Genomic DNA, 25,439 nt, shown 5'->3' with positions numbered 1-25,439 from the left:
GACCTCAGAAATGTAGAGCATCAGGGCTTGGTTTACACAGCACTCAGATCCAGGGGCTGCCAGTTTGTCCAAGGTGAGCTTACTCGGTCCTGCTTCTGAACACCATTTATGTCAAACTGAATTACAGAGAGAGGCTTCCTAAAAGAAAATGATGTTTATTCAGCAATAGGGCATTGCAGTGAGAATACACATGCTGTAGTAAACTACGTGGGTATTCAGAGAGGTAAAGGAAGACAAAAGAAAAATGCAGAGCATTACATGATGGTTTGGGGATTATCCTAGGCTACAAGGATCAATAACAAGGGTGGCAACATTCCGAGGTTGGACAGGCAGCTGCTGGGCATATGTCCTTCCAGAAGAATTTTTGTGTGTGTAAGGTTGTGATGGACTCTGTTCAAGGTTACGGTTTTTGCAGAGTCTTTTGCAATAGTTCCCGTCATCAAGCATTTATGCGTGAGAACCCTCCCATCATGACCTTCCCCAACTCTTATTTGTCGGGGTTTGACACAGTGAATCATTTCGATTCTGACAACTTTCACAACATGATAAAATTACCAACTAAAATGTAATTACCAAGAAAAGCACATTTTTTTTCTTCAAATAGGGATTATAAATAAAACCTAAATGCCATTAAGCCTTGGTTTCAAAAGCATGGGATTTAATCATATATCTTAACTTCTTTTAGAGGAAAATTAAAATTAATTTGAAAATATCTATCTAGTTATTTAAGAGCTTCATAATTTGCCTTCAATGTTATCAATTACCATGCAATGTATAAAAATTAAAATCTCTGAAACATGGTATTCCAGAGAATTTCCACCATTCATGTAATTTAAGATGAATGCTAAAGAAGCTTCGCAGTTATTTTTATTTACTAGCTGGGTTGGTGGCACCCTGTGACTTGCAAAAATATTGCACTGTAGGTCAGGTTTGAAATTATGTGATGCTTGTAATTTTATATTTTGTTTTATTTTGCGGTGTTTCTTTTAGGATAGTGATTTGTAACATTTCGAATTTTGCTCATAGACTGAAAATTTAGTAGTATACTTTCACACTATTTCAAATTTGCCTTTTTTAGAATAAATGAAGTTTTGCTGTCCCTTGTATCAAAGTTTCATGTAAATTTATAAACATGACAAATTGTTTTATTGCTTCATTCATTCATATTTTACAAGTTAAGATGTTGACATAACATCTCTCATGCTTATGCATCTCTCTTCATGCTTATGCAAATTTAATTTTTGTCCTGATAGAACTTTGCATATATATCTATTATAGCACCTAATTGAATTCTACCTTTTTAAAAATTGATTATGCATATTCATGGGGTACAAAGCTGACCATCACCACTTGTGCACAAGATGTGATGGCCAGGTCAATACTATGAGCATGCCCATTACCACGAATTGCAGTTATTCTCCATGTCCCTAACCCGGTTAATCCCCAACCTCTCTCCACCCCTCCACCCCACTCTGCAAGCCTAGGTCTGCTCTCTTCCTCTACAAGTCCAAGTCACCTTCTTCCTTTCTTCTTTCTCTTAGCTCCCTCTTATGAGTGAAGATATGTGGTATTTTTTCTGCTGTGCCTGGCTTATTTCACTTGACACACACAATTTTCTCCAAGCTCATCCATGTTGCTGCAAATGGCAGAGTTTCATTCTTTTCATGGCTGAGTAATATTACATTGTGCATATGTACCACATTTTCCTCATCCAGTCTTCGGTCAATGGACATTTAGGTTGGTTCCATATCTTGGCTGTTGCAAATAAAGCTGTGATGAACATGGGAGTGCAGGTATCCCTTCAAAATGATGATTTCCAACATAGTGTTGGAAGTATTAGCCAGAGCAATCAGAGAAGAGAAGGAAATAAAGGGCATCCAGATTGGAAAAGAGGAAGTCAAACTGTCCCTGTTTGCAGATGACATGATCCTATATATCGAACAGCCTAAAACCTCTACAAAAAAACTGTTGGAATTGATAAATGATTTCAGCACAGTAGCAGGATACAAAATCAACACACAAAAATCAGTAGCATTTCTTTTCTCCAATAGTGAACATGCAGAAGGAGAAATCAAGAAAGCCTGCCCATTTACAATAGCCACCAAAAAAATAAAATACTTAGGAATTGAGTTAAGCAAGGAGGTGAAAAATCTCTATAATGAGAACTACAAACCACTGCTGAGAGAAATTAGAGAGGATACAAGAAGATGGAAAGATATTCCATGCTCTTGGATTGGAAGAATCAACATAGTGAAAATGTCCATACTACCCAAAGTGATATACAAATTCAATGCAATCCCCATTAAAATTCCAAAGACATTTTTCTCAGAAATGGAAAAAACTATCCAGACATTTATATGGAACAATAAAAGACCACGCATAGCCAAAGCAATGCTGAGCAAAAAAAATAAAGCTGGAGGCATAACACTACCGGTCTTTAAGCTATACTACAAAGCTATAATAACCAAAACAGTATGGTACTGGCATAAAAACAGACACACTGACCAATGGAATAGAATAGAGAATCCAGAAATCAACCCACACACTTACTGCCATCTGATCTTTGACAAAGGCACCAAGCCTATTCACTGGGGAAGGGACTGCCTCTTCAGCAAATGGTGCTGGGATAACTGGATATTCATATGCAGGAGAATGAAACTAGATCCATACCTCTCACCGTATACTAAAATCAACTCAAAATGGATTAAGGATTTAAATATACACCCTGAAACAATAAAACTTCTTAAAGAAAACATAGGAGAAACACTTCAGGAAATAGGACTGGACACAGACTTCACGAACACAACCCCAAAAGCATGGGCAACCAAAGGAAAAATAAACAAATGGGATTATATCAAACTAAAAAGCTTCTGCACAGCAAAAGAAACAATTAACAGAGTTAAAAGACAACCAACAGAGTGGGAGAAAATATTTGCAAAATATACATCTGACAAAGGATTAATATCCAGAATATACAAGGAACTCAAACAACTTTACAAGAAGAAAACAAGCAACCCAATTAAAAAATGGGCAAAAGAGCTAAGCAGGCATTTCTCTAAGGAAGATATACAAATGGCCAACAGACATATGAAAAAATGCTCAACATCACTCAGCATCCGGGAAATGCAAATCAAAACCACACTGAGATACCACCTAACCCCAGTTAGGATGGCTAAAATCCAAAAGACTCTGAACGATAAATGCTGGCGAGGTTGCGGAGAAAAAGGAACTCTCATACATTGTTGGTGGGACTGCAAAATGGCGCAGCCTCTATGGAAAATGGTACGGAGGTTCCTCAAACAACTGCAGATAGATCTACCATACGACCCAGCTATCCCACTGTTGGGAATATACCCAGAGGAATGGAAATCATCAAGTCGAAGGTATACGTGTTCCCCAATGTTCATCGCAGCACTCTTTACAATAGCCAAGAGTTGGAACCAGCCCAAATGTCCATCGTCAGATGAGTGGATACGGAAAATGTGGTACATCTACACAATGGAATACTATTCAGCTATAAAAACGAATGAAATACTGCCATTTGCAACAACATGGATGGACCTTGAGAGAATTATATTAAGTGAAACAAGTCAGGCACAGAAAGAGAAATACCACATGTTCTCACTTATTGGTGGGAGCTAAAAATTAATATATAAATTCACACACACACACACACACACACACACACACACACACACACACACACAACCGGGGTGGGGGGGAAGAAGATATAACAACCACAATTACATGAAGTTGATACGACAAGCAAACAGAAAGGACATTGTTGGGGGGGAGGGGGGAGGGGGAAGGGAGGGAGGTTTTGGTGATGGGGAGCAATAATCAGCCACAATGTATATCGAGAAAATAAAATTAAAAAAGAAAAAGAAAAAGGAAAAAGAAAAAAAATGATAATTTCCACTCCGCTGGGTACATACCTAGAAGTGAGATTGCTGAATCATATGGTAGATCTACCTGTAGCCGAGAAACCTCTGTACTGTTTTCCAAAGTAGTTGTACTAATTTACAGTCCCACCGACAGTGTAGGAGTGTTCCCTTCTCTCTACATCTTCATCAGCACTTGTTATTTTCAGTCTTTTTGATTATAGCCAGTCTAATTGGGATAAGGTGATATCTCAAGGTGGTTTTAATCTGCATTTCCCTGATGATTAGTGATGTTTAGCATTTTTTCAAGTACCTTTTGTCCATGTGTATGTCTTCCTTCAAAAAATGTTTATTCAACACCTTTGCCCATTTTTTAATTGGGTTATTTATTTACTTATTTTACTGTGTAATTTCTCCAGTTCCTTGTATATTCTGGATATTAATCTCTTGTTAGATGTATAGTTTTCAAATATTTTCTCCCATTCTGTAGGTTGTTGTTTCACTCTGTCGATTGTCTCCTTTGCTGTGCAGAAGCTTCTTAGTTTGATATAAACCTATTTATTTGTCTTTTCTTTTGTTGCTGGGCTTTTGTACTCTTCTTTATAAAATCTGTGTCCAGTCTTAGTTCCTGAAGTGTTTCCCCTGCGTTTTCCCTTAGTAGTTTTGTAGTTCCAGATCTTACACTTAAGTAAGTCTTTTATCCATTTTTAGTTGTTTTTAGTATATGGTGAGGGGTGCATGTTTAGTTTCATTCTTCTGCATAGTGATATCCAATTTTCTCAGCACCACTTACAGAAGAGGCAGTCTTTTCCCCAGTGTATGTTCTTGTTGCTTTTCTCAAATATCAATTGGCTATAAGCCTGTGGATTGATTTCTGGGTTCTCTATTCTGTTTTACTGGTCTGAGTGTCTATTTTATGCCAGTACCATGCTTTTTTGGTTACTATAGCTTTTAGTATCATTTGAAGTCAGATAGTGTGATGCCTCCGGCTTAATATTTTTTTGCTCAGCATTGCTTTGGCTATTCAGGGTCTTTTGTTGTTCCATGTGAATGTTAAGATTGTTTTTTTCTATTTCTGTGAAGAATTTCATTGGTATTTTGATGGGGGTTGCATTGTTTCTGTATATTGCTCTGGGTAGTATGTACATTTTCACAACGTCAGTTCTCCTAAGCCAAGAGCATAGATTGTCTTTCCATCTGATATAAGAATAGCTATTACTGCTCATTTTTGGTTTCCATTTGCATGGTATATGTTTTTCCATCTCTTCACTATTAGTCTGTGTGCACCTTTACCAGTGAGATGAGTCTCCAGAAGACAGCATATAGTTGGGTCTTGCTTTTTTATCTAATCCATCAGTCTGTGTCTTTGGAGTGGGGAGTTTATTCCGTTTACATTTAGGGTTTTTATTGAGAGGTATTGTTGTATTCCTGGCACTTTTTGGCTTTATGTTTATATGTTTTGAGAGTAACATTTGTTCCTCTCTTCTCCTTGTATTATTGATTTCAATGTTTGTGGTTTTTTTCTTTCTTTTTTTTTTTTTTTTGAGGTGGTAATATTTAGTTTCTTTTATCTTTCTCATTTTTATTTGTGTTTTACCTAGTGGATTTTGTTCTTATTTGTGTATTCATGGTAATGATTATTGTTTTTTGGATTCCATTGCAGGACTCCCTTGAGTATTTCTCCCATGACTGGTCATGTGGTGAAGAACTCTTGCAGTTTTTGCTTGCCTGGGAAATACTCTATTTCTTTCTCATTTTTGAAGGATAGCCTTGCCAGATATAATATTCTTGGCTGGCAGTTTTTTTCTTTCAGTATTTTGAATATGTCATCCCATTTTCTTCTTGCTGTAGGGTTTCAGTTAAGAAATCTGCTGTTTGACTGATGGGTGCTCCCTTATAAGTGACTTGATGCTTTTCTCCTGCTGCTTTTAGGATTCTTTCTTTGACCTTGAGAGTTACTGAATTCCTTTGGGGTGTCATATTTCTGATTTTTTCATATTTCTAGTATCTCTACGTTGATGTTTGCTCATCTGGTAGATCAGTTGCTTCTTCTGTTACTCTGAAGTGGACTTTAGGAGAAAGACTTCTTCCTCTTTTTCCAGGCTCCTCCGGTGACTCTCCTTGTGACAATGAAGTTGAATATGTGGTGGGCCACCTGCACAGTAGTTGTGGATGTTACTAAGGCAGTGAGCTATCCTTGCAACAATATTACCTGTGTTCATGGCTATTGTGCACCACCTCCACAGAAGCTGTGTGAAGACTCATGGTTGTGGCATGGTGCATGGGGTCCTGCCAACTGTGTAGGTGGGGTGGGGCTAGGTAGGTGGCTGGCCTGTTCTCCTGCCTCCCTGGGTGCCTCTCCTGTCTGAATTCTACATTTTTACTTACATACTAATCATCTCTATTAGAGAGTATGCTATATGTCTTATTTATCTCTGTCTCTGGTATCTACAAAAAGTATTAAACAGTATAGATACTCCTCTATAAACTTTCTGAATTGAGTTCGTGGAAAAATAGTACATAGTGCTTTTTAAAATATAAAATAAAAACATTTTATACCATGTATTGTTTGGTTTCCTGTAAATAACTATGGGGTATTAACTACAGTTTAGTTTGCTGAATATTTTTGGCACAACACTTAATTCTCTGTGTATAGTATTCAATAATAGGTCATATTTTACTCCCTTTGTTTTCTCATTTGTAACACCAGAAAATTTATTTGAAGCCCAATGCTTAACAAAATTACCATTAATAATTAATTAAATACATTATTACTAACATTGTACTTTATTATATATTATTTAAGACTTTGGCACCCTTAGTTGCAAGAAATAATATTGAAAGGACTGCTTTTTCCCTTATCCAGTTTGCCTCTTTCCATTTTATTTTTTATAAAAGGAGAAGGAATATATGGTTTTGAGAGTAGAAAATAGAAAAACAGACAAAAGATCATACAATATGATCATTCACTTAAAAACAATGGCTTGGTAATAAGTTGGTGTAGCCTTCTTTACTATGTATTCATGCATTTATTTTTATAATGTATTTGCACCTATACAGGATCTATACAGGATAACATGAGCATTTTCCCATATTTTCAGAAACTCACTGCAATTCTTAGTGACTGCTAATATATGGATCACATTCCTTGTTTTGCTAATCTATAGTTTAGCTATTCACTCCCATTCTAATGGATATCTAGGTCTTAATACATCTGATTTAAAAGTGTTGTCTTTTATTTGTTTGTTTGTTTTAATTTGTGTAGCTGCAAAGCCCTGATGAAGGCTTTGAAGGCAAATCTCTTTATGAGAGCTGGAGTGAGAAAAGTTCCTCACCTGAGTTCAGTGGCGTGCCCAGGTAAACAAACAAAACTTTCTACAGAATTTAGTCTGGGATTGTTTTGAAAATAAAAGAGTATTTTATTTCAATCAATAATTTAAAAAATTAACATTCATAATGCTCTAAAATCTCATAAAGGTAAAACAATTCTTAGGTTTACAAATAAAATGTTACTGTGTGTTTTGAAGTTAACTGTAGGTCTTCAAAAACTGATGCTCTTTACAAGAGGTAACATATACACATAGGAGATTTTTAAAAAGATTATAATGGAGGTAATGGTGGAAAGTAATTCTGTTCATATTTCAGTCCCCTCATCACTCTGTAATTATTTTTTTCTGAACATCATACAGTTAAGAAATGTGGTTACTCTAATAAAAGTATAAACATCACTTCAGCACTGTGTATCTACACAAGCAAGAGAAGAGGAATAAATATCTCAGTATGAGATTGTAGATGTCAACATTATGAATAATTTTAAGTATTAAGGGCATAACATTTCTAAATTATCTGGAAAATAGTTGATTCTTTTTACTTTATCATGTATAATAACTTTAGATGATAAGAAGAATTAAGTAATCTAAAGGAAAATATTTTCCAACTTAAGAAATCTCTAAAAAAAAATGACATAAAATATCACTTCTACACAAAATTACGTTACAGACTTAGGTATTTTGTGATCAGAATTAATATTTCTCCCGTTATTTGCTGCATGTCTAAGGTTGTACACTTAAAAATTATATTTGTCATAGTAAGAATAAAGTTTAGTTTTATTGATTTTTAATCTTTACTTGATGAAGAAATTACTCTGAAATAATTCTCTTATTTTACCCCTAATAGGATTAGCAAATTAGGATCTGGCAATGATTTTGAGGTGTTCTTCCAAAGACTTGGAATTCCTTCAGGTAGAGCACGTTATACAAAAAATTGGGTGAGTCTATCAATAATTTCTTCAAGATTATTTATGAATATATATGTTTTTTATTTTAACATTTACTTGTACATTTTGTGGGATACAGTGTTGTTTCAATACATGCATATACTGCACAATGATTCAGTTAGGGTAGATAGCATAGTTTTCTACCTGCTAGTCCACCAAATCTCTTTCCCTCCACCCACCTCCCCTCCCAGCCTCTGGTAACCATTATTCTACTCTCTACTTCTATGAGTCTGAGAATCACATTTTTTTTTATTAGATTCCACATGCGAGAGAGATTGTGTGGTATTTGTCTTTCTGTGCCTGAATTACATTACTTAACATGATAATTTTCTATTCCATCCATGTTTCTTCAAATGATAGGATATCACTTTTATTTTTATAGCTGAATAGTATCCCATTATGAATATATATGACAGGTTTTTATCCATTCGTCCATTGATGGGCATTTAGGTTGATTCCATCTCTTGGTTATTGTGAATAGCATTGCAATGAATATGGGGATGCAGATGTCTTTTTGATATATTGATTTCATTTTCTTTGGATGTATACCTAGTAGTGGGATAGCTGGGTCATAAGGTAGATCAATTTTTATTTCTCTGAGGAACTTCCATGCTGTTTTCCACAATGGCAGTACCGGTTTATATTCCCACTGACAAAAGAGGAGAGTTCCCTTTTCCCCACATCCTCGCCAACATTTGTTATTGTCTGCCTTTTTGATAATAGCTATTCTAACTCAGGTGAGATGATATCTCATTACAATTTTAATTTGCATTTCCCTGATGATTAGTAATTTTGTGCATGTTTTCATGTGTCTGTTGGCCATTTGTATATCTTCTTTTGATAAATGTCTGTTGCCCACTTTTAATTGGGTTGTTGTTATTATTATTATTATTATTATTATTTTCTGTTGAGTTGAGTTCCTTATATATTCTGGATATTAGCCTCTTGTCTGATGTGTAGTTTGCAACCACTTTCTTCCATTCAGTAAGTTTTCTCTTCACTTTGTTGATAGTGTCCCTTGCTGTGCAGAAGCTTTTCAGTTTGATGTAGTCCCATTTGTGTATTTCTGCTTTAATTGCCTGTGCCTTTGTAGTCTCACTTATAAAAGTGCTGACCACTACCATTTTGCATAGTGTTTCTGCTCTGTTTTCTTCTAGTTAGTTTCACAGTTTTGGGTCTTAAATTTAGGTCATTAACCTATTTTGAGTTGATTTTTGTGCATGGGAAAAATAGGAATCAAGTTTCAATCTTCTGCATGTGGATATCCAGTCTTCCCAGCACCACTTATTGAAAAAGCTGTCTTTTCCCCACTCTATAGTCTTGGCACCTTTGTTCAAAATCAGTTGGCTGTAAGTGTGCAGATTTATTTCTGGCTCTATTCTGTTCCATTGGCATATTTGTCTCTTTTTATTCCAGAACCATTCTGTTTTGGTTACTATAGTTTTATAAAATATTTTAATGACAGGAAATGTTATGCCTCCAACTTTGCTGTTTTTGTTCAAGATTGCCTTAGCAGTATGGGGTCTTTTGTAGTTCCATACAAATTTTAAGATCGTTTTTTCCATTTCTGTGATTGGTATTTTGATGGGAATTGTATTGAATGTGTAGATACCTTGGGGGAATATGGACATTTAGACAATGTTAATTCTTCCAACCCATGAACGTGGGATATCTTTCCATTTATTTGTATCCTCTTCAATATTTTTTGCCAGTGTTTTATAGATCTTTCACCTCCTTGGTTCAATTTACTCCAAGGTATTTACTTTAATTGCTAGCTATTGAGAATAGGATTACTTTTTGATTTCTTCTTTGGCGATTTCATTATTTGGATATAAGAAACCTATTGATATTTGTGTGTTGACTTTGTATCCTGCCATTATATTAAATTCATTTATTTATTCTAATAATTTTTTGGTGAAGTTTTCTGGGTTTTCTATGTATATGATCTTGGCATCTGCAAATAGGGATAGTTTATCTTCCTACTTTTCAATTTAGATGCCCTTTGTTGCTTTCTACCTCCTTACTGTACTGGCTAGAACTTCGAGTACTATGTTGTGTAACAGTGAGAGAAATGAGCATCCTTCTCTTGTTCCAGATCTTAGAGGACAAGCCTCCAATTTTTGTCCATTTTGTATAATAATAGCTGTGGGTTTTTCATATATGGACTTTATCGTGTTGAGATATATTCTTCTATACCTAGTTTGTTGAGTGTTTTTGTTAGGAAGAGATACTGGATTTTATTAAATACATTTATGCATCTATTGAAATGATCATTTTTTTCCCTTCATTCTGTGGATGTGCCGTATTGCATTTATTGATTTGCATGTGTTGAATCATCTTTAAATACCTGGGGTCTGTCCCACTTGATTATGGTGATAGATTTTTTTAATGTGTTGTTGGATTCTGTTTGCTAGTATTTTGTTGAGGATCTTCTCAGCTGTGTTCATTAGGGGTATTGCTCGCAATTTTTTCATTGTATGTTTTCTAGTTTTCATATGAGGTTAATGTTTGCCTTGTAGAATGAATTTAGAGGTATTCCCTTCTTTTCAATGTTTTGGAAGACTTTTGAAAAGAATTGGAATTAGTTCTTTAAATATTTGTTAGAATTCAGCAGTAAAGATGTCTGGTCCTAGGGTTTTCTTTGTTGGAAGACTTCATTATTGATTCAATGTAATTACTGGTTATTGGTGTTTTTAGGTTTTCTCCTTCTTCCTGATTCAACCTTGGTAAGTTGTTTGTGTCCAGGAATTTATCCATTACTTCTAGATTTTCCAGTTTGTTTGCATATAGTTGTTCATAATAATACCTTATGATCCTTTGTATTCCTGTGATATCAGTTGTAATGTCTCCTTTTCCATTTCTGATTTTACTTATTTGAGTCTTCTCTCTTTTTTTCTTCTTTAGTCTAGCTAAAGGTTTATCAGTTTCGTTATCATTTCAAAAAACCAACTCTTTATTTCATTAATCTTTTGTATTTTTTTAAATCTCTAATTCACTTATTTCTGCTCTGATCTTTGTTATTTCTGTCCTTTTATTTATTTTAGGTTTGGTTTGTTCTTATTTTTATAGTTCCTCATGATATAATGTTAGGTTGTTTATTTGAAGTCTTTCTTCTTTGATGTAGACATTTATTGCTATAAACTTGACTCCTAGAATTGCTTTTGTTGTATCCCTTAGGTTCTGGTATGTTATGTTTTCATTTTCATTTGTCTCTAGGAATTTTTTATATTTCTTCTTTGACTCATTTGTTGTTTAAGAGCATGTTGTTTAGTTTCTGTGTGTTTGCATGGTTTTTAATATCCCTTTTGATGTTTATTTCTAGTTTTATTGCATTGTGGTCTGACAAAGTAGTTGATATGATCTCAGTTTTTTGAAATTTGTTGAGGCTTGTTTTGTGACCTAACATATGAAAATGTTCCATGTGCTTCTGAGAATAATGTGTATTCTGCAGTCATTGGATGAAAGGTTCTATATGTCTGTTACATCCTATCTGCCTAGATTAGAGATTAATTCTGATGTTTCCTGGTTAACTTTCTGTGTGGATGATCTGTCCTTTGCTGAAAGTAGGGTGTTAAAACACCCAACTGTTACTGTGTTGGATGGAGCCTATTTCTCGCATTAGATCCAATAGTAATCGCTTTATACAACTGGGTTCTCTAGAGTTGGGTGAATATATATTTAGAATTGCTATAGCCTCTTATTGAATGGATCGCTTTATCAATGTATAGTAACATTCCTTATATAAATATATATATATATTAATTCCTTGAAGTCTATTTTATCTTAAATAAGTATAGCTACTCCTGCTCCTTTTTTGGTTTCCATTTTTATGAAACATCTTTTTCCATCCCTTCACTTTTAGATGGTACGTGTCTTTATAGGTGAAGTGATTTTCTTGTAGTTGATGTTCTTGTTTTTTAATCCATTGAGCCAGTCTGTGTCTTTTAATTGGTGCATTTAATCCATTTACATGTAGAATTATTATTGATATATATTCTGCCATTTTGTTACTTTTTTTTCTGGTTGATTTGTTGATTTTTTTTTTTTCTGATCTTACTGAAAGATCTTAATTGAGTGGTTTTCTCTAGTACTGTATTTTGATTACTCACTATTTATTTTCAGTACGTCTAAGTTTTTGTATTATGGTTACCATGAAGCTCACAAACAAACTTGTTATAGGTATAACAGATTATTTTAGGCTAATAACAACTTAATTTTGATATCTAAGGAAAAAAAACAAAGCCAACTCTAGGCTTTGGCGTCATTCCCCTTCACTTTTTGACATTGTGTTGATTCAAGTTACATCTTTTAATATTGCCTGTGTCCTATATAGTTGTGTATATGTTATTTACTTGTTAGGTTTGTCTTTTAGTCTTCATACTAAGGATGTAAGCAGTTTATTCACCACCCTTACAACACTGGAGTATTTGGAGGTTGTCTGTGAATTTACATTACTAATAAGCTATGTACCTTAAATGTTTTCTTCCTGCTCCTTTATATCTTATTCTTTCAGATTGAGGAACTCTCTTTAGCATTTCTTGTAAGGCAGGTCTAGTGTTGATGAATTCCCTTAGGTTTTGTTTTTCTGGCAAATACTTTATTTCTGTTTCATATTTGAAGGTTAGTTTTGCTGAATACAAAATTCTTGACTGACAGTCTTTTTCCTTCATCTCTTTGAATATATCATCCCACTCTTTTCTGGCCTGTAGGGTCTCCACAGAGAAATCCACTGACAGAAGTATTGGTGCTATGTTGAATGTCATGTGTTTCTTTTCTCTTGCTGTTTTCAGTGTGCTTTCTTGGTCTTTGGTTTTTGATAATTTGATTATGATGTGTCTTGGAGTGTTCCTCCTTGGAGTGAATTTGACTGACAACCTCTGAGCTTCCTGTATCTGGTTGCTGTCATATTTCTCCATGCTTGGGAAATTTTCTGCCATATTTATAAATATATATTAAACAAACAATTCTGACTCCAATGAAGTGACTCAAACATTAGAGGAATAGAGGAATTTGTGAACAGAAGAATGTCTCAGAGGTTGATGGTGCTCCTACTGCATGGTATAGTTCCCACATATCATATCCTGAGCCCTATATTGACATGTCAGTTGGCACCAATACTCACGTCTGCCAACTTGAACTTCCGTGGACTCCCTTAAATATATATATTTTTTCTTTTGATGGCAATGTATTCACTCATTCATTTCAGTTGGAAATGGAGGAATTGTCTATGACTCCTCTATCCTCATTATCATTCAAAATTAATCAGTATACAGACCTAAACATATTTGAATTTTTGTATATTATTGTGTCTCCCATCATTAAACAAACAGCAAATCATTAAACAGTAAGTAGCATAATACACCATCAACACATAAAATTCATGATTTCTTTTGTTGTTGTTAATGATAACTTTTATACTTTAACTTTCATCAGGTATCATATGTACATAGTTTATAAAATGTCATTACCATAAGAGCTTATGATTTAAAAAAGTGGTTCATTATCTCACTTGCATGGTCACTCCACCACTAATTTCTGTTAATCAAATGAACTCTTTTAACTTTTTAAAAATTGGTTTCTTTGATACCTACCTCTATGTTTATAAATAACATGCTTACACTGCAACTTCACTTTTCAGTTCTATGTTGTTAAAGAAAAAAAATCTTCTGACACTTATTATAATGGCAAGAAGGACTTTATTCAAGACTATTGCAATAGGGATACTATAACAGCAGAAAGAGATTGAACTCAATTCCAAACAGAACAAAGACCGCTGGGGATTAACAGCCAACGTTATGTATCTCTAGGTCTTTTTTGGGGAAAAGTTATTCTTCTCAGACTGTAAATCTTTAATCTCCTGCCATGGAGATTGAGTGTTGGGCTAATATACTGGTGGTGGTGAGGGTAGATATTGATATTATCTATATTTTACTCATGAGAATACTACTGCTAAGAAAGGTGAAGTGAACACCTAAAGTTTTTGGTAATAAGTCTTGAAGATTAGATCCAAACCCTGTAAAGATAATTTCAGAGTTCCAGTCTCCTCAACACACTGCTATATAAAGTGTTCTTTTATATCGATAACAAAAAAAGGAGCATCTTAAAAATGGTCAAAGACATAAATCAGCAACTCACAGTTTGAAAAGTCCTCTCCTTGTCTTTTTGTATGTTCTTGGCTTTCCTTACACCTGTCTTAGTATCCCCTCTCTGTCCTTAGTGAGATTTCAGATCTCCTGCTGAACCCTTCACCTCTCAAACTCCACTCTTCAGCAAACTGCCTGTCAGAGAATCGTTTATCCACAGAATTTCAGTGATTAAACGATTTATTGTACTCCCCTGTATAATATTGCATAATGCTTATTTACTTGCCTCTAAAAGTTCTCTGTCTGTCTTCATAAATTATTTTTACTCAACTGCAATAATGTTCTGTCTTTTATTCAGAGTTTTAAAAACATTTCCATATCTATATTTTTAAAGGCAAGCCTCTTAGGTATCTTTTTAAAAAAGTTTTTATAATATTATTTACATTATTTACACATATAGTTTAATTGGCACAAACCTAAAGTGTGTTTAAATACTATAATATTAGTCTTTTAGTAAGTAGCTTACTAAGTAGGTGCTTAAGTACTTTCCTTTAATCACCATTGACCAAGCATTCTTACTGATATCAATAGTAAACATGGCGCTAGGCATTTTCTTATAAGCTATCTTACAAGAGGTGTATTTTGTTATTTTTTTGTAGGAAACAAACAAATTCAGCAGCTATCCACTGTATCACAGTGTCTATGAAACGTATGAATTGGTGGAAAAGTTCTATGACCCAACATTTAAATATCACCTTACTGTGGCCCAGGTTCGAGGAGGGATGGTGTTTGAACTAGCCAATTCTGTAGTGCTCCCTTTTGACTGTCGAGATTATGCTGTAGTTTTAAGAAAGTATGCTGACAAAATCTACAATATTTCAATGAAACATCCACAAGAAATGAAAACATATGGTGTATCATTTGGTATGTTACTCTTTCTCTTTCAACTTCATTATCTATATGTTTCTGTTGATCTCTGAAGTGTAATGACCCACCTTGTTTTTAGCTCATTTATTATTTATTGCTATTCCATATAATCAAATATTTTGTCTATAAATATTTTTTTTCATTTCATAAGTTCCCACATCTTATGATAAACAAAGTAAAGATACCTTGTAAAACACAAAAGAACATGGCTTTCTGTATTGTTCCCTGTTCTTGAACTGTAGAACAATTCCATTAGAAATGTTCTTAAGCTTTTCATGACCACAAATTCTGTTTCAGATTCACTTTTTTCTGCAGTAAAGAATTTTACAGAAATTGCTTCTCAGTTCAGTGAGAGACTACAAGACTTCGAGAAAACCAAGTATGTTCTACATTTGTAAGTTGTGCATATAATAGATATGCTTGAAAGGAAATACTAATTGACATTCTTTGTTGCTGAAATATTTGTGGAAATTTTTTGCTGTTTTCTGTGTCTCCCCTCTAACAAATCCTGTACAGGTCTGCCATATCTCTCAAAGACCTGCTTCCAACATTCTGAATGAGAACCGTGCCACTCAGAAATGCAATGCCTCCTCCGTGCCAACGGATTTGTTACAACATGCCCACCTGAGTATCGATGATTCTCCACTGTGTGACCCCAGCTTTCTCCAGTTTTGTCTCTTGTTCCTTCACCATCAATACATCATACTTCAGCAAATTGCCTTATTTTCAGAGCATAATTTCCCACTACCTTCTCTTGAAGTCATTATCTCTACATAGAATTCCTCATTTCCACTTTCAGCTGGCTAAATTCTATTTATATAGAATGGTAAATACTGTGAAGCCATTATTTTTGGAAATGTTAATCATTTAGGATTAATTCTATATAAAATCACAAACATAAAATATATTTTGAGCCAAATATAAAGATGGAAGAAAAAAATGTAAGAACACTAAGGAAAATTTTTTAAAAGTAGAATTATGAGGATGAACATCTACTGTGTATTAAACATAATATCATGATAGAAATATCAAATCCTTGGGTACTGATACAAGAATACATGGAAAAATAAGAATAGATGCTTTAGACATAGGGTCAGTGATATTTAAGAAAGTATTTGTAATGAAGGATATAGTATAAATCAATGGGGAAAGAATTATTCATAAATAATATTATATAATCTCTGTTAGAAATTAATAAAAGAAGTAAATTCAGACTCTCACTTCACATTTTATGCAAACGTAAACAAGTGTAGAAGACTTATTTATTAAAAATGGAAATTTCTTGAAGGAAAGATGCCAAGTTAAAAAGCAATGGAAAATGATGCCATTAGATTTGCAAAGATTAAAATGGTTCAGAATATGAAAATTAATACTAAAAAGCAAAGAGAAAAGAGTTGGAAACTTATTTTGTAAGAAATTCCAAAAGAACAAAGTTGGAAATATTGCTAATGGACAAGAAAAATAATTCAAAAAGAAGATACATATAGCAAAATATTCTAGTTCACTAATAATTCAAAAAATGAAATACAAATGAAAATACTATTGTATTACTTTCGTATTAAATTAAAAACAATTTAAAAGTTGGTTGTGTTCATTGCTCCAGGCGGTATACTGAAGCAGGGGCTCTTGCATTTTTCTCGCATTTTTCTGGAAGGCATAAATACACATTGCAACGGTTTCAAGAGCCATCATAGAGTTCTGATACTGTGACTTAGTATTTCCATTTCTTGAATTTTTGCTTAAAGAAAGAGTCTCAAGTTTGGATGGAAAAAGACTGCTCAGAGAAAAATATGAATTATAAAATTGTAACAGCAAATAATTCAAAACACCTTAATGCCTAGGAGGAAAGAATTTACTAGATTAAATATTCACCAATTTCAACATCTTGTAACCCTAAAATTGATGATTACAAAGACGATATAATATAAAATACTTATAATAAAACATGAAGTAAGCAAAATAGCAGAATAATATTTTATAGGATTTTTAAAAATATGGTAATTATGTATGTTATTTAATTAGCTTATGGTAATTTAAAATATTTTAGTGTTGCTTTAAATTTTGTTTGCTTAGTAGTACGTACATTTTGTGAAGTTATAACTATATTTATTTCCTTCTTTAGCCCAATATTATTGAGAATTATGAATGATCAACTGATGTTTCTGGAACGAGCATTTATTGATCCTTTAGGGTTACCAGGCAGGCCTTTCTATAGGTAAGAAAAATAGTATGTCTCTTTGCTATAACATCACTTTTTTTTATTTTTTGCACTTTAGAAAAATATTATAGTTGATTTCTTGCAAATAGAAAATTTCAAAATATATGCAATAAGTAAAAAATATATGTTTCTTCATGTAGATTCTTGAATATCTTTCTTTTTAAGTATCTTTTTTCCGTTTCTTCTTATAAAAGACAAATATGTTCATTTTAGGGAATTTAAAAGATCCAGAAAGTCACAGGAATAAAATAAAAATCTCCTCATTCCCATTAGCCAAATATAAAATCTTGTTTATATTTTGGTGTATATAATTTTAATCTTTCCTATGGTAAATATACTTGTGTTTATGTATTCACATAACACTTAATAAATCTATATATAAATATATAATAAATAGATATTTACTCACTCCCCTAATGTTGACATCTAGGTTTTCTTTCCCCCTAAATTGTGATAATTGTATTATTTCTGATAAACATCAACTGTTCCCAGGCTATTCTTAATAAGTATTGCAGAATGAATTGATAATTAGACAGCTGGAAATGGCCTCATGTTTCAGTCTAGGGATTCTCAAAGGGTTTGGGAGCAAGGACGTCCAAGCAGGGTGGCTGGTTTGCCAATGGCAGCATGAATGTGCTTATTTACTTCTTCACCTCTTTACTTTGGAGTTAGTTCTTCTCTTTTAGGGCTATTGCATGAACTGCCTTAGACGCTCCAATAAAACAGTTTTCTGACTAGGTCATGTGGAACATCACAAAACTGTTTGTAATTATTCTTCATGCTTTGAGCTAAGCATTCTAGCATCCTGTTGTGACTTTTTTAAAGAGAAGAAAAAAATACAGTAGTAAGTGGGATGAAAGCAAACAGGACTTTAATGATCACAGTTGTGGGTATAATTCAGAGGCTACTGTGGTATAGCAGCAAATCAGCACTTATTTGCAGTGTGCCTTGAGACAAATCGTTTAATCACTTAATTGCTCAGACCACAGTTTCCTCCTCTGAAATACTAATATCAACTTTATAGAGTTTATTTATAAGGATTAGAAAAATCGTAGGTAAATTCATAAATACGAGGCATCGTCCATAATAGGTAATCAGCAGCTGTTGCTATTGTTGTTGTTGTTGTAGCTCTGAGCCACTTTAAATTATCTATTTAATGTCAAAATTAATTAACACAAATTTCGTAGATTAGTCTTTGGAGATGATTGAACTTGGAAGTTTGGTTGACAAGTGGCTTATTCAAATCATAAAACTAGAAATATGCAATCCAGGAATTATAGAGTCCTCTTTGTCTCTTGTGTGTCATTTGGACAACTAATAGACTGCAAACTGTTTTGTCAACAGGCATATCATCTATGCTCCAAGCAGCCACAACAAGTATGCAGGGGAATCCTTCCCAGGAATTTATGATGCTCTGTTTGATATTGAAAGCAAAGTGGACCCTTCCAAAGCTTGGGGCGAGGTGAAGAGACAGATTTCTATTGCATCCTTTACAGTACAGGCTGCAGCAGGAACTTTGAGAGAAGTAGCCTAAAAGTGTTCTTTACAGAACCCGAGTTGAATTTGTGTGGTATATCACTCAGAGAGAATCATGACGGGTAATATCGATTAACTGAAAAAGTTGAAGGATATACACACAAACAAACAAAGATGAGGGTACTTCAAAAAATTTATGAAAAAATCGAATTAAAAGAGAATACAAATCTTTCCATGAACTCTTTGAAGTACCCTCGTGTGTGTGTCTGTGTGTGTGTGTGTGTGTGTGCGCGCGCGTGTTTGTTTGCCCATTCTTTTTTCTTCTCTCTGTAGATAAAAAAGACTTTTTATTCTATAATTATAGAAGGTTATTCTGAAGTTGAATTAAAACTAAGTATTAAAATTAAAGAGAGCAGACTAACATAGTAAAACTCTTACCTTGCATTAATTATTAGGCTATCAACTCTACTACAGCACTTCCAATTCTATTCATGTGATTGCACACATAGAAAATAATGTTTATTATAGAGCACACTGAGGAAAATGCACAAGGCTGCTCCAAGCCAGAGGCCTCCTCAGGCCCTGCCTGGCCACCCCAAGCTGACAAGAACCTTATCTTAGCATATTAATAGGGAAACTCTGATCTAATCACACTCCTGGTAAATGTAGTCATTTTTTTCCATAAGAGATTATTATTTTTAAATTAAGAAACATTTTATTTATATATACGGTTATATGTAGCATATGTGTACAGTTAAAACTAATAGAAATGAACATTTGTAAACCCAATAATCAGATTAAGAAAGAAACATTTCCATTATGTTTGGATCCCCCATGTACTGCTGATAAATTGTGCCTTTTCTGCCAGAGGTTATCATTTTCTTAAATTTCAGATTTATCTTTACTCTTTTTCTTTATACTTTTAGCACACATTACTGTATCTTTACATGTTTTGGCTTCCTGTGGTTTTTGAACTTTTTATAAATAAAATCATACTACGTGTATTTTTCTGATACTTGACTATTTCATTAGCCTTTGATGTTTCATCTGTGTATCACTGTGGCCAGAGTTCAACAGATCCTTAATATAGAGCATTCACTTGTCTGAATGTAATATTTATCAGTCAGGATCCATCAAGACAGAGAAACTACACAGTAAGGTCAACAGGGCAAGTTTATATAAAGATTGATTAATTATAACAGCATTGGAGCAGTGAACTATTTTATAGCAAAAGGTAAGGAGAACTCTAAATAAAAAAATGAATAACAGAGAAAAGGAGTAGCCACTATCCTTACGGCTGATTTGGAGCCGCCAGTGAAGAGTTCCTTCCACTCTATGGGCCACACTCAGTAGTAGAGAAACCACTGTGGTGCTTCACTAGCAGATCTTGCTGCAAATTCACTCCAGAACGCCCCAGAAACTTGACTTCTAGATAACTGTGGAAAGCTATTTATGAGGAAATGTCTTGCCAGAGGCATTCCACTACAAATCTTCCCAAGGGCAGTGTCAGGAGAAGCTCTTGGCTGCTGGGTTCTGCTGAGCACCATGAACTGCAGGAACCAGGTACTATAGCAGCAGCCTGCAATGCAAGATCTGGGCACTGGTGCAGCCATGTATGCAGTAGGGGCCATGCTGGAGAAGTCATTTGCAGTGCAGAGCCTGCCAAGTGAGCCAATGGAAAGCAAGAAAAAAAATCCCCTTTTTGAAATGTCTCTCCAATGCCTTCTACTCACAAAGTTTAGCATCAAACCACTTGGGAAAGGAAAAATATATGGAGGGCCCAGATCCCTCTATGAAAATCAGACAATCAAAGAGTGACTTTGGAGTGGAGGAACCACTGTATAACTGGCGCATAAAATATATTTATTCACTTTTCTACTGGTGGATATTTGGAATGTTTTCTGTGTTTTACTCCTATGAACATGTCTCCTAGTGTAAATATTCGAGAGATTATCTTTCCTGGCAATTCCTATCTATAAGTGGAAATTCTGGGTTGTAAAATGTGTGCATCTTCAATTTTACTGGGCAGTGCCAAACTGATTCAAAGTGATTTTATTTATTTATATTCCCACAGGCAAAGTAATCATGTTATAAAAAATAACAGATTTATGAAAGAGTGTCTCACGTTAGAGAAATTCAAAGAACTCATTGTTACTGTAATCCAAGGAGTGTGGGGAAAAGCATCCATATATTAAGCATCAGATACATCCTGTCATGCTTGGGAAGTCATCCAAAGGAGTGTAACTATTTTCCTGTAGTCTATAAAAAGTCACATAGTAACGTTAAGCAAGGTAGGGATATGGTCATATTTACATTTTAGAAAGTATTTGGCCTAAGTATAGATGGGGGCACCAAACCAGCAACAGGCCAGAACCTGAATCTTTTCTCATGATAATGGCTGCGTCATGTGGACTTCACCCTCAGAAAAAATGACTCCTCTTCTTATCCTTTGGGTTTCAGATTAGATTTTATCTCTTCTAGGAGGACTTCCAGGATGACTGTCTTTTCCCTGGTATTCTCTACTAGTCCATAAGCTCTTTAGGGACAAAGTTTGTTATTTAGTTGTGGCTCCAGTCCCGGCTATTATGCAGAGTCCATATCAGACACTCATTTCGTAAATAATCAGAGTAGCGCGCATATATGGGACTCTGTCTGGGAAATCACGTACTTGGCAAAGTGGAGCAGTGTCAGCACTAGGACTTCAGCAATGCCTTTGTAATGAGGTTTGACTGAGCATGCTAAAAGCCTTTATTGGTGTCATTGATAGAGAGCTGGACAATATGATAGACATGGGACAAGGGGAACATTAACATTCTAAAAAAACAGACAAAGACCCACAAAATACCTGAAATCTGAAATCTTTGTGAACTTTCAGTCAGTACTGCAAGCATGCACTACGAATTCCCCCACAGCATTTTGTAATTCTGTGGCTTAAGAACATACTTCAGCAACCATTTAATATAACTTATTCACAGAGGTAGTGCGATGAGAGGAGCACAATTTTAGAAAAGAGACTGCCTGGGTTCAAACCCTGGTGCTCCCACTTACTCAAAGTATGACTACAGGCAAATTATTAAGGCACTTTGTTCTTAAGTTTCTAAATCTCTAAAATGGGTATAAAATGGTATCTTGAAAGTGGTTATGGTATAAACATGGCAGCAATAGGCGCTGGGACTGGGGAACCCTCCTCTGGGTTGGAAGCTCCAGGATCCAGGGATGAATGACTTTTCCTAGTTAGAGGTGGAATTTTCCTTGGTATTGTTGCTGCAGTAGAATGGTGGCTGGATTTGTTACAACATTATCACTGGCTAAAAAGAAAAGCCCCGAATGATTTAATCAGGAAAGTAGCCATGGCTGCCTTATCAGAGAATAGGTCTTTCTTTGTGGGCTCTGGGCTGGGTCTCACTTTATGCGGGGTGTGGGGTGGGTGTGCTCAGCTTTGCAGTGTGGCAAGCTTTAGAAATTCACAGTAGAGTGACATCACTATCTTCTTGAATCGTTTTTAATTGGGACTTACAATCCCAGGCTTTCCTTTGGCACAAGAAGCTGTATCCTCTCTGGTGAGATTTTAGTGTTGCAGTAAGTCACAGTCGGTCCTTCTCCTGCTGTCAAGCTTCTGCAGACCTCCCAGATGTGGGTCATGGTCAGGACTGGCTTAAAAGCACCGGAATCCTTTCTCAGTAGAAGGCCCTCCAGCTGGCTACACCAGAACACACGAACCCATGTTTCCTGCAGCCCTGGGAAGTGGTGCGGGCAGCTTTTGGGAGACAAAGCACATGCACCTCACACTTCCTGGTGGGTTATGGATTGGAGGAGTTCACCTTATTTTCATCTATAGTTCAGAGAAGCGTTTTTCTTCGGGGTACATACTAAAAGTAGAAAACTAATTATTCCAGGAATCTGGGTTGGCCTGTTATACCTGTCAACTGTCTAATAGGATACATGATTGTTAAACTACCTCCAGGATACACTTGCTGCAGAAGCAGCCCTGCCTTAGTCTGAGCAGACCAGAGGAGTACTTGGAGGCTCAGGCTGAGGGTGGGCCACGCAGCTGCGTTGGGGGCTGAGGCCGAGACTGTGCAGCCACAGTGGAGGCACGTCCAGTGGTCAGACTTACTCGGCGTCTCGACCAGCATCACTGCACCTTCCTCCATTCTCTTCTCCCAGCCCTTGAGTGAGCAGCCATGAGCGGGGGTGCAAGCATCCTGCGAGCCAGCCATAGAGTGAGCATGGTGGGATCGAATTTCCTGTACCTGGGCATGGCCTTGTGTACCCATCAGGCAGCTCCAGGCCTGCTCAGGGGTGCCTGGCTTTTCACCCCCAAGTCCAAGATGGAGATTGTGAAGTGTCAGTTTATTATGAATTTCACTTCAGAGGAGTCTGTTCATCATAATAAGATTCCAGCACAGGAACGGGTCAGCTGGCCTCGTCTGTACTATCAACCTCTTATTAAAAGGCCTGAGTGATGATGAACTTGCCCTCATAGATGTCAATGAGGGCAAACTGAAGGGTGAGACTATGGATCTTCAACTTGACAGTCCTTTCATGAAAATGCCAAATAGTGTCTGCAGCACAGATTACTTTGTCACTGCATATTCCAGCCAAGTGATTATCATATTATCACAGTAGGGGCATATCAAGCAAAAGGAGAAACATGACTTAATCTATTCTAGTCCAGTGAATTGTGGCCATCTTTAAATTAATGATTTCCAGTATTATCCAATACAACCCCCTCTGCAAAGTGATTGTTGTTTCCAATCCAGTGGATGTCTTAACCTATGTAGCCAGGAAGTTGAGTGCATTTCCCCAAAACCGTGTTGTTGGAAGTGGCTGTAATCTAGATATTGCTCGTTTCCATTTCTTGATTGAGCACAGTCTTGGCATCCACTATGAAAGCTGTCATGGGTGGATCCTTGGAGAGATGGAGACTCAAGTGTTCCTGTGTGGAGTGGAGTTCACGTTGCTGGTGTCTCTTTGAAGGAGCTGAACTCAGATATAATAACTGATAAAGATCCTGATCAATAGAAAAATATCCACAAAGAAGTGATTGCCAGCACCTATGAGATTATGAAAATGTCAGGTTGTGATCTGGGGGTCATTGGCCTGTCTGTAGCTGATTTAACAGAAAGTATTCTGAGGAATCTTAGGAGAACATATCCAGTTTCCAGCATAATTAAGGGCCTCTATGGAATAGATGAAGTATTCCTCATTGTTCTTTTTATCCTGGGATGGAATGGTATTACTGACCTTATATACGTAAAGCTCACCCAAGCACCACAGCAGCATTGCCAGAATGCCTGTATCAGCTCTTAGGCAACAGCAACAGCAAACAAGGGCAGGATTTTAGTGTGTTTTGATTAAATGTTACCGTACAGCATTTTTTGTTTTTGGTTTTGTTTTGTTTGTTTGCTTATTTGCTTTTTAAGTGAGAAGAAACATCAGAAGAACATTAGAGACCAGGAAGTGCGTCCTCTAGGGATGAGGAGACATTCTACTGGATTTTTTAAAAAATGTTTTCTCCAGAGTCATCTGCTTCATTAACAATGGTTTTTGTCTTAGAAGTCTCTCTCTGATTTTATAAACTGACATCACTTCTTGTTCTGTTATGAATGCACGCTGCACTAGGACTCCAATAAGCCCATCACACATTTTCACCATTTTGTCTATAGGCACTTTTTCTGCAGTGTAATCACTCATCTCCATTGTTACTATTATCATAATCACCTTGACTCAGAACCATTTTGGCTATTTCATCATCAGCCAGCGAATGAACAACTTGCAGTGTCATGTTGGTGCTCCAAAATATCTGAATTTGGAACATTCCAGCTTTCAGATTTTTGGATTAGGGATGCTCCATCTGTACATACTGAAGTTACGTTCTAGTATTAGGACACTACTGTCTTTCTCCATGTAACTCTATGGATTAGATTAATCCACAGGTTTAATACTTTATACTCATCTGATAAGAATGTTAACAAAACATATGCAACTTTGGAAGGCTGAAGGGGATTATAAAGTCCAATGGATATGGAATTTCATCTCTGATTGTCAGGGACTATCACTCAGGTTTTTAAAAAATATTTCAATTCATATGCTATCCACTACATTCACTTGAGTAAATCAAACACTTCTGTATATTTCAATAAATCATTTAGGACTATTTGGACAGAAATCAAATTCAGATGCCAAATAGTTAAATCTCTAAATAATTTAAATTCAATTCAGTGGTAAAATACAGTCAAATACCAAATTAAATTCCAGATAAAATAAACAGTTAAATGTGAAGAATACAACCACAGAATCAGAAAGGAATGAAGGTATGTTTTAGGATGAATGAATTAGGATCAACTAAACCTAAGGAAAAAAAAATCACAAAGTAAATGATATGTAAACAAAATGAACACAGCATACTGAGAAAAATATTTGTAATAAATATGTATTATCATAATTAACCTAAAACCTCTCTTAAGGAGAATTAAATATTCTCAAGATATTCCAAAAAATCAAAGAAAAAATTATTCCACACACATTCTATGAGGCCAGAATCACCCTGATAACTGAAATCAGAAAAAGATACA

At 35.3% G+C, this 25,439-nt stretch overlaps 1 protein-coding gene and 1 pseudogene across 3 annotated transcripts in view; both read left to right on the top strand.

The window, feature by feature from the left end:
* LOC134375391 (glutamate carboxypeptidase 2) overlaps positions 1–18,919 on the top strand; it is a 62,614-nt gene extending 43,695 nt beyond the window's left edge. For 2 of the 3 annotated variants that reach the window (XM_063093786.1, XM_063093784.1), the window contains 6 exons: positions 7,147–7,238; positions 8,058–8,148; positions 14,900–15,164; positions 15,465–15,546; positions 17,290–17,382; positions 18,730–18,919. In XM_063093786.1, coding sequence (XP_062949856.1) covers positions 7,147–7,238; positions 8,058–8,148; positions 14,900–15,164; positions 15,465–15,546; positions 17,290–17,382; positions 18,730–18,919 — 813 coding nt within the window. The remainder of the gene's footprint in view (positions 1–7,146; positions 7,239–8,057; positions 8,149–14,899; positions 15,165–15,464; positions 15,547–17,289; positions 17,383–18,729) is intronic. The other variant, XM_063093785.1, reaches the window with a different exon arrangement.
* Positions 18,920–23,069: 4,150 nt separating this feature from the next.
* Positions 23,070–24,174, top strand: LOC134376261 (L-lactate dehydrogenase A-like 6B; annotated as a pseudogene).
* The last annotated feature ends 1,265 nt before the right edge of the window (positions 24,175–25,439 follow it).

Source organism: Cynocephalus volans, chromosome 4 (assembly GCF_027409185.1).
Source record: "Cynocephalus volans isolate mCynVol1 chromosome 4, mCynVol1.pri, whole genome shotgun sequence".
NCBI classification, from domain to species: domain Eukaryota; kingdom Metazoa; phylum Chordata; class Mammalia; order Dermoptera; family Cynocephalidae; genus Cynocephalus; species Cynocephalus volans.
Note: the sequence above shows the minus strand (reverse complement) of the source record. Positions and strands in the feature narration are given on the sequence as shown.